This window comes from Limulus polyphemus, unplaced genomic scaffold, assembly GCF_000517525.1.
Source record: "Limulus polyphemus unplaced genomic scaffold, Limulus_polyphemus-2.1.2 Scaffold432, whole genome shotgun sequence".
NCBI lineage: Eukaryota > Metazoa > Arthropoda > Merostomata > Xiphosura > Limulidae > Limulus > Limulus polyphemus.
In genome coordinates, this window is record NW_013666042.1 from 340,046 (window position 1) to 351,158 (window position 11,113).

Here is an 11,113-nt window from a genome sequence, read left to right on the forward strand (position 1 = left end):
GACAATAACATTCTACCAGAAACAGTGATACCTGGAGAATGACCCTTATTTATTATTATAAGTACAAAGATGCGGAGAAATGTTAAGTCTTAAACTGAATTAATTTGAATTTAACTTTAAATGCTCTAATTTACAAAGATAAATGAATTACCACGTATAAAAAGACCAGTAAAGACTGTGGTAATATTTAGTGAAATTTATCAGCGCTTGGGAATCTTTTAAGAAATTCCAATTTCATTTAAAAAATTTCTGTGTAACAATCCATACCACTAATAAGTATTCTTTATCTTTGTAAAATTTTGAGAAATAAATTTTAAGTTATTAGAGTTTAACCGCTATTCGGCTTGTGTCAAAGTGCAACAAACTTCATTTCTGATGTCACCACTCGCTGCCTTGAAGTACAGGTTAATAAATAACATCCTAGATATCTTCTCTGAAGAATGTTCTTTGTTGCATGTAGCTCCGTTTGCATAACATTATGGGACGAATCCTATAATTATCGCAAGTCATTATTTAAAATTGATCAAATTCGAAAAAGAAATAAGGTAATTCCTTCCCAGAGCACATAAGAAAATTCGTAAGTATTGTCGCAACAGGCCACATCAAGTGTGTGCTGACATAATCCATATGCGTTGGATCGGTAAGGAGCTAGAATGTTCATGTTAAGGAAGAAACCTATGCTCTCTTTGGAAACACTGCAAATAGAAGTAAAATATTCAACGTATGAAACTGTTGTAGATGTCTACGTTAAAAAACGATAATTATTAAATAAAATGAGCTAAAGCTCTCTAATTGACGAAAAACTCAACTCATTCCCATGGATGAATAAGTTGATAACTATTTTGATGGGAAATCATGATAAGAAAGTAACTGTATAACAGTTGACTGTCCACTTTGCCACCATGGTAAATTTACAGATAAAACTGTTAAAAAAAAGATTAGTATATGCTTTGTATAGTTGGAATTGTTAAAATAGTGATGTATATCTGTTAAAACCGTTAAAACAGCAATCCATATCTGCTTTATATTGAGTAAAACTCAAATATAGTGAAGTACACAGTTGCCGCAAAGAAGTTTAAACTTTGAATATGCTGTTCCTTATATGTTATGCATAACATGAAAATGGTTATTCAATGCTTGAAATCCAATAACAAAACATGCTACTCTGTTTTTTCTAAGTGTCTGTTACAGTACATTCAGTAATATGCTGTAAATGTATAATCTACATACAAAGGCCGTCAGTATAATTATTTATATTTTCTTTGCAGGTTGGAGCAGGTCGTATAACTACATTTTGTTATTTGTAAGCTCAAGTAGTTGATATATTTACTCAGGCTGCCATCTATGAGACGGAACTGTTGATATAGCGGTGTATTTGTTATGGCACTGTCATCTTTTTTTAATGCCGTTCCTTTTATACATGAAATAATAAACTGAATTTCATTACATACCAAGGTTTTGATACTACAGACTTAAATTTGTTCAATATTATATAAATTATAGAACTAAATTTCGTATTGTAATATATATTCAAGCTTAGAAGTAAGAGGATATATGAAAATTCTGTTGTATTAGGATTATGTATTATAGTATCTGTAATAGGAAATAATTACAAAATATATTTCCAGTAGTCAGCGGTTGATGTACTTGAACAGTTAATTGATATTTTATAAATCATGACTTTATGGTGCTTCTGAAAGTACATATTAAACTACATTTTTTGTTTCAGTACTACATTTTTGAAGCGTTCACTAGTCATATAATGCTCAGAATATTCAGACGTAATACATGTTGTAATAGAACTTATTTTCATTTGGCCTGTTCACTATTTGACTCTCCATAGTATAGAGCAGATGTTAGTCTTAGAAACGTTTCAAAATGTTACTATTTTGTTTCTAGATCCCCCTGACTCTCCAAAACTTCGGGTTGTTACATCAACTTCATCATCGATTTATCTTGCTTGGGAACAACAAAAGGATGGACCTCCAATTCAGTGTAAGAATAAATAACAATAATAATTATCTTAATAAAATACCTATTTCTAGCTGTGAATATTTTCAAGTAACCGGTATCACAAATGTTTTCTAGCGTTAACCATCGTCGTCTTTACTTAATAGTTTTCCAACTTTTAATTCTTTACTGTTTTCTTTATGTTTTTTGCTGTTGCTGTTTATTTTTGCGAATTACCCTCACATACAAATTAAGATATAAAGATAATCTTGGCACTCAGACTTACATTATTGAGGGGGAGGAATTGTTTTGTTTATATTTTATAAGTCACTAAAAAAATCATACATTGTACTGTGAGGAATGTAATTTCTGGGTGTTTTTCTAGCTATTATATAATTTTTCATTTTTTTGCGGTTTCCATTTTTTGTAGCATACATTCTCTACCGGAGTACGGAAGACGACTGGGAAAAGGTTCAGTTGCCTAGCAACAGGAAAACTTACACTTTCCATGGGTTGCAGTGTGGTCAAAGATACCAGTTCTATATTGTGGCTCACAATAGTGCCGGAAAAGGTGAACCAAGTGATGTTTTATCAGCTAAAACGTATGGTGCAGGTTAGTACACACATAGTTATGTTTGAACTTCTTCGTTCACAGTTTAAATACAATATTTTATGTATCCCAAGTTGAGCACAAATTGTGAAAAGAGAGATGATACTGTATAAACCTACTTGGCTCTCTTCTCAAATTACTTAAGGAATTAAATATTTTTCGAGTAAAAAAATGTTTCGGTTGTCAACAACAGACGAAGGATAAATAGCTCAAAGTAAAAATATAAACAACAATAAATAAATAAACAATTAAACATCATGTAGCATAAACTGCCACTTTTGGTTCGACTATGTCCAAATATAACTGGTTATATCTAAAATCAATGGGCGAAATGAGTACGAAGACATTGACGTTCGAAATTATTCGAAAATTTTAATGTATGTAAAGTTGTTCTTTATTTGTTGACTATTTCACTTTTATACTATTCTCAGAAACAAATCAGGTCATACTCTAGTCAAACTTAAATTACTATCACTAAGTAGCGGTTTCGTTGACATAACGTAAAATCATAATTTTAAAACTCACACCTTTTATAATGTTTTAAAAAGCATTCTTTAATAAAGTATATTATATGGTGACATAAAACATTTTTAATGAACTGATAATTCGCTTTAATCTGTATGTTATTTTTATCTATAATATCTAATTTTTAATTTCATATGATGTCGAAACCGAAAACAAGCTCTCAAAAATCATTTACTCACAAAATTCGCTGTTTTTCTCGCTCAAATTGGAATCCGAGTAGGAGAAAGGTAAAAAGAACAAAAAAAAACATTTTCCTTTTCGTCAGTTTTTGGCTTAAACCAATAGATGGCAAAAAATGTCGACTTTCAGTAAAATACATGTACAAGGAATTCTTGTTCGTTGAATTCGTTATTTATTTTTTCAAGAAACGCCATTTCTGACAAATACATTATGCATTGGTACCATCGAACTCTTCAGTTAAAAGGAAACTGAAGCAGTTTTAGGCACACAATCTGCGCGTTACAAAAGAAGTATTGAAAACACCGCTGCCTCAATATAACTGGGTCACTGGACTCGTATACCTGAATATACGGTGGAAAACTCTCCTCACAGTTAGACGGTGATTCCAGCATAACAAGGTATTGTCTCGTTTAGAACTTTGTGTTCTCTCACTGGAAAATACCCAATTGATTGACCGTGGAGAGCCATTACTTTCAGAACTGTGCTCTTGAGACCTACTATCACTGGGGGCATGAAACAAGTAGATAACTATCCTCGTGATATAAATAATGAACATGGTTATTTCTAGTCAAAATAAAAAACAAGTTAGGTTAAAAATGTCAAAGTACATCCGAAATACGCATGTAAAGTTTTATAAGAATTCCGCCAAACCATTCTTAATATTTTGATTAAGAATGAGCGCAACAATAACGACAAGCGAAACTTTCAGAAAATTCTTCTTAACGAATTACTTGAAGCTTTTTAAGTGGCATATTGTAATATTATAAATACCTTTTATTTTGTATTATATGACATTTTATTCGCTAAAGGTTTTAAGTAAAAAAATTTAACATTGTCTTATGACATCTAACATGGGGCTTTTATTGTGCCTTATGTGTCAAATGCTAATTTAAATAAAAACCTTTCTTATTTTGTTACTTCATTCTCACAATATTGTTATTTGCATTAGTTAACGCGCACAGCCTAATATGCACAGTAATAAGTTAGGTATTTACATTTAAAAAAAGGGAAAAGTTACACTCACGTTAACCGGTGCCTTCCACAACACAGATGTGCGTCAAAAGCTAGTAGTTAAGATACTCTTTTCCTTAAACACACATTGATATAATGACCTACTTAATGTAAATGAATTATTAGTAAGTTATCTTGTTATTTTACAGCAGCAAAAGCTCCAGAAATTGACTCCCTGATCTCAGTGAATACCACTTTCGTAGTACTCCATTTAGATGCATGGAGGAATGGCGATTGTCCAGTTCTTTACTTTGTAATTCAATATAAACAACGGGATAGTCGAGAATGGATCTTGTTGTCCAACCACATTCCGTTGAAGCAAAAGTTTGCCATCATTACAGATCTCCTCCCAGCAACCTGGTATACTCTTCTAATGACAGCTACCAACGAAGCTGGAAACACAGAGAGTGAATATGTTTTCGCTACTCTAACAATGACTGGAGGTAATCTTATTAGCATGAAGAGTACTAAGAGAAGTTTTAACTTTTATTATTTATATATATGAGAATTTGACCAAAAACAATATGGCTGTATTTGTTTCAAGTCTAACCGGTTGTTTTTAAATCATGTATATCATTGTTAGTTCTTATTCAAAACAATCATATCATTGGGATTCAACACGAGTAAATTTGATGTTCTAGACAGTAGATATATATTTTTTGCAATAAAAACATACACTTTCTATAGTTGCACTCTATGTTGTCAAGTGACAATAGTTATATTGTAGCAACAATTTTTATGTATGAACTGAAGATGGTGTAATCATTTTTATTAGACTTGCACACCTCTAAAGTGAATAAAACCGAAATGAAAAAAAATACTGGAAATCTGAAAAGTTACAATCTAAAACACCCATTCAGAAAAAAAAACACACTTTATTTGTGATTGAAAATGAAATCAGTCGTCTTTAACTTATTTCACTGAGTAAGCCGGAATTAAGAGATATGTAGATGTAGTTAGACGAAAGTTTGTATGATAAAATGTTTTTATTTCAAAAGTATTTGATTAGTTTCTTCGGAACATTGATCTTTTGACAAGAGAAGATAATATCGGGTTATTATTAAAGTATTCGACATGCTGAATTTGTATAAGCATCTTTCCTGATGTCAGTTTCTCGAAATTAAATATATGATATGCATGAAATATATAAGGTTGTGTTGAGCAAATGTCTGACAGCAGACTGCCAAAAAGCTGTTTTAGTCTGAGCTAGCCCCAGGAAAGCGCACAAAAGGCCAAAGTAAACGCTATAAAGACTGTCTTAAACTTATCTAATTTTAAGTTGATTCCTGAAAGTGGAGATTTCCACCTTCTAAATTTTTTTAACTTCTTCTTAGCTACCAACGTAATCTCTTCAAAGCCGTTCAAACATCGCAGAAATGTAGAAACCATTTAATCGCCATTATACTAGTCGGAAACTCTAGAGTAAACAATGTGTATATTTATAACAGTGTCTCTTGCCTTATTATTATTTATTATAGTTTTACAAGCCACTGCAGAAAAAACGGCTATGAATATTTTACTGAAACCTGGAAAATAGTGATGAATGCAGTATTGAGCATGTCACAGGGTAACTTTAAAATTAATTCAAGCGCCTTCGTTTTTTCGCCATGAAGAATTTTATAACAAGTCCTTCACTTTCAGTCATTGAGAAAATCTGTTGTTTTTACTAATGCGAATTAATTGGAAAATATATTGTACAACTAATAGTGCTTTTGTTGGAACTCCCCCCCCCCCGACGTGACACAGCGGTATGTCTGCATATTTACTACGCTAGAAACCGGGTTTTGATACCCGTGGTGGGCAGAGCACAGATAGCCCATTGTGTAGCTTTGTGCTTAATTCCAAACAAACAAACAATTTGTTGGAAACTGCCACGTTGAGGATTCATCATTTCTTGAGTTCGCTCTTGTACTTTGTCTCTACTTGGTCTTCTGCGACTATTTCCGAGAGAAGACGATTACCATAGTATATTTCTGGGTAATTTATTCTACTGATTTTCCTATTTCGCTAAAATTCTGAGTGTGTATTTTAGTATTATTTTATTATTATTATTATTCATATTTTTGTTATGCTATGCCCAATAGTAGTAGTACTATGTTTCATTTATAGCTCATAGGACTGAAGTACCACATGGCAACTTGTAGAAATCAACATTTTGGCCGTCCAAGGATGTGAACAATTATAGCAAAACCTGATGTTTCAGTAGTAGGTGTACACAAAACTATTAATAATAGGAGTGATCAGTGCAGAAAACCAAAACTCTTAAGTAGTGATTTTATGTACATTGGGATACATTCTTTACGAGACAGACAATAGTCAAGTACAGATCTTGCCAAAGACCTTACTGTAAATACAGTGTGAATGTTACCTCGAAAACGGTAAGATACAAATTAGCATGAAGTGGTCTCAATAAACGCATAACTGCTCGAAATCCGCTACTGAGAAGAGATAACTAAAGCCGAAGGTTCAAATGTGCATCGATCTACATACACAGCGGAATAAGCAAACTTGGAGACAAATAAATAATTGATAGTTTGTTCGAGGGTAGAGAGGAGAACGTTATCATTGTTAATGTATAACATATAAAGTGAATCATTGTGAAAGTTGGAACTCTATCTCAACAAATAATAACAATAATCTACAAAACATTGATGTACCTTGACTGCTGACAAGTAGCGGCAAATTCTGATCTATCGTGCCAGTCCTTCAAAAACATGACTCATCGAGCGAGAATTCACCTCCCATCAAGACTTTGATACAAGCATGCAGAATATGCATTGATACTGTATTTTGACGGTAAAGAGATCGATGCAATACTCACAGCAATGGTTTAACCTGCATAAGATCTCAATATGAATATTTTAAAGACTTTATGGGCTCAATTAAAATTTGAAAGAGTTAAAAGGCGGCATGGAAACCTTGCTCGAGTTGTATGAAGTAATATTCCACAATCGTACATACATAAATTATATGATAGCGTAAAAACAGGATGTAATAATCTATGTAAACAAAGGGCTAAGATTGACATTACTAGTACGTGGTACATCTTATTCGATTTTACTGTGTATTTTCTGTGTTTTGTATCATTAATAAATCCATCTTTTAGTTGCCATTATACGTTGTTTGCGACTCGTGTATGCGTATCTATTATGTTTTCTTATTGAAACCATCTATCACATTACAAATACACTACAATACAAATTAAAATATAGTACAATACAACTTACAACTAACTGAAGCGCTTTTAGCCTTTAATTAATTATATTGTTTATGTTGTTACGCATAAAGCTACGCAATGGGTAATCTGTGCTGTTCCCACCACGAGTATCTCAACCCGGTTTTTAGTGGTGTGAGCCCGCAGACTTATCTTATATCTGTTAGAAGTGCATTAATTGGTTGTTATATCTCTATGAGGAAATATCTCTATTAAAATATACCTTATAAATTTTCATTTTGACCATAATATGGTGTTTTTTAAAATAACATTCTGTAATGAAACAGTTGGCTTTAATGTGATTGGATAAGTTACGTCCACCCGGGTGGCTTGGGCGCTCGACTTGCAACCCCGTCACACAGAACGTGCTCGCCTTTTCAGCCGTGGAGGCGACATTATGTGCAGTCAATTCCCTATTTAAGTAGCCTAAGAGTTGATGGTTGGTGGTGTTGACCAGCTGCCTTCCCTCTAGTCTATCACTGCTAAATTAGGGATGGCTAGCGTAGAGACCCACATGTGGCTTTACGTGTAATTCAAAACAAACCAAACCAAAACGTACCCAGCTGAGACATCGGTAAGTTTATAGACTTACAATGCTAAACCCGTGGATCAATTGCTCGTGATGGACACAGCAAATAGCTCAATTGGGAGTTGCTCTAAAACAAACAAACAAAAGATAAGTTCCTCCTTATATCAAAATTACGAACATAATTATCTACTGTATCATTGAGATATAAAGAATTTTTAAAATCTGAGCACTTAACAATTTTTTTACACAATATAATTTAATGAACATAAATTTTAGTGTTTATGCCATACCCTTAACATACTATTTTCAGCTTAATGTTATTATAAATTTGTAAGCCTAAATATTTAAAAGCATCCGTTATTTCAATTTGATAAATATTTACAATTGTTATTATTTTTACGTACATTATTATGAATATACAATTCAAAATTATTTTTATTTATAATCATCTTATTTTAATTCAGATTTATTGATTGTAAGTCATTTTTATTTTCAGTCACATTGGGTTATTTGTTGTGTCCACTGCAGGAATCGAACTCAGATTTTAAGGGTTTTAAGTCGGCATACTTACTTCTGTCCCACCGGGAGATCTACTACAATTACAGATCTAAATGTTAATACTGTATCATCAAGAAACATAGTAATTTTATGATTTAAATATAAATCACATAAACTATTTGTGTATATTATAAGAAATGGGTCCAAGTACAGAGCCTTTTGGGCAACATACTTTATCACACTTATTACTAAAGTTATTTTTAATTTTACAATTCGTGTTCGTTTATATAAATAAGAGTTAAAACATTTTAAAACAATGCCTCTTATCGCTATAATTTCTATTTTATCTAATAATATTTGATGAGATACTATTTTCGTACGTAAATGCTATATTATTGAGTTAAAGATCTGACAGATTATTAGAGTATAGTCAAATAACACTGAATCACCCTTCAAAACAAACAATAGTGCTGCACTTGCAAATAAAACAATTTATAATCTTTATTTCGCAAAGAGTTATTTAAACAAAACACTTTTAAATGCGCGTGTCTTGCTTCTTTGACCATATATTTGTAGATACCTGTGTGTTTTATATTGTTTAATGAATTGTTGGTTGTGTTTCGTTTTTTTTTTAGCTACAGTACCTCCCAAACTTTCCGCTGCTGTCACCACAAGAGAATTTTACCGTTATTTGAAGATTATAATTCCGATTGTGTGTACCACAGTAGTGTTGATGTTACTCGTTACAGTCGCCTGTGTTTTTTTGATTCGCCGAAGACATGAAAACTCCAATAGTCGCACTTACTCACCAGGTATTATATATGTCTCTACCGGGTGATTCTTGAGTCCATTAAAAAAATCAAAAATAAGGATGTATAGTTAAATCATTTTAAGCCGTATGGAATCAGGTGCTGCAGTCCTAACCTTTGATAATATCATCGAGGACATTCAAGGTGAACTTCAAAGTCACGTCCTTCGAACTTAATATACACATCATACACTAGAAATATCAATTGTGAAGGTGAAAAAAAGCAACAAATTATACATTTTATAACGAAAATTACAAAAGTTGCAAACGATGATTATAGACATAAAATGAGACGAGATAAGTATACGTACACTTCATGAAATCAATCAATATTCATAGAGCTGCCCAAGTGTGACAAACGAGAATATGGTAACTTCATTGTCAATATTGGTTGTTGTTCTTAGTCTGCCCATATGACGTCTATGATTAAATGAGCCTTTAGTACGTAACGACTGAAACACATTTCATATCATCTGATGACATTCATCTTGGAACCGTTCAGCATACAACCTGGCAGAATTCTGGTGACACTTTCCATGCACTAAACCCAAGTTAACCTGTTCTTCACCTGTGTCATTATTTAGGTGGTTTGGGAACAGTTGTAGCACAATTATTGTGAGCAACCTGACTATGAGAAATGCTGATTACATTTCAAGCCTAGGTTTGTGTTAGAGCTTTTGTTATGTTCGGATTTCGAATTTCTCCATATGTGTGTAAGAGATGCATTTATACTTAATAACTGTTGTTCTTAGAAGCGATTTGGAATTTTTAGCATTGACATTTTCAGTGTATGATTCATATTAATAAAATTTCCGAAGGATGTTACCTTGAATGGCCTCAATGGTATCGTCAAAAGGTAGGTTACAACATCACATTCCACACCTCTACTATTAATTACATAGGCCTGCGATGGTTTTATTGTCTTGATATTTTTACATGTTCTTCAGTACACTGAATCCGAAAATGATATCCATTTTTCTACATCACGTACAGAATTTCACAAAACGTCATTACGTAATACACAAAAGAAAGACCTCAACACGTAGTTTTGAGACTCAGAAACGTAGATTTCACAAATAAATTTGGATGAATGGGGATGCATATTCGATGTATATCAGTGTTCTTCCCCTTTCTCCAGTTTGTTTGTATTTTTGTTGACAAACATGATGATAAAAATGTTCAGTAGTAAACCAAATAATAATTTGACTTAAGTAAGAGTTTTTCCTTCCCGATTTGTAAAAAAAATCTTCCGCGATAGAAAGAAATTAATATTACTTTCGAAATATGCAAAGCTGAATTATGGAAAATCCGTTATTAAAACCAAAAAAGCTTTTAAGAAGTTTAAATTCGCAGGCCTATGTTATTTCCCTATATTTATCCATTTCAATATTACTTGCCTGTCAATAGACTTTTGAATCACTCTGTATAATGCATTTAAAACATATTATAGTATCAGCCCAAATTAGTGAAAAAACACGTAGATATGATCAGAAATGTTTCGTAAGTCACTTGAAATAAAAAGCTAACAAACTCTAGCGCTATCGACAGATGGATCTGTCTTCTTCGTGGGTAAAGAAGTATAGTATCAGTATAACTCTAGCGTACATTTTAAAAGCTATATTTATACTTGCAAGCTAAAACTTAAAAATAGGTCACTATAAAATAACATTTTTTCTACTTGGTAGTCATTTTATATTTATCTTGAATATTAAAATTTTCAGTTTATATGTCAATAATGAAGAAGTGTTTTTTATGCATATTAGTTATATTTTTTGTTTGATTTTGGAG

General features: G+C 32.3%; 1 protein-coding gene across 1 annotated transcript in view; it reads left to right on the forward strand.

Moving 5' to 3' along the window:
- LOC106458231 (Down syndrome cell adhesion molecule-like protein Dscam2) overlaps positions 1 to 11,113 on the forward strand; it is a 260,015-nt gene that overhangs the window by 238,517 nt on the left and 10,385 nt on the right. The window contains exons 18-21 of the mRNA XM_022384379.1: positions 1,900 to 1,995; positions 2,381 to 2,563; positions 4,426 to 4,719; positions 9,153 to 9,329. Coding sequence (XP_022240087.1) covers positions 1,900 to 1,995; positions 2,381 to 2,563; positions 4,426 to 4,719; positions 9,153 to 9,329 — 750 coding nt within the window. The remainder of the gene's footprint in view (positions 1 to 1,899; positions 1,996 to 2,380; positions 2,564 to 4,425; positions 4,720 to 9,152; positions 9,330 to 11,113) is intronic.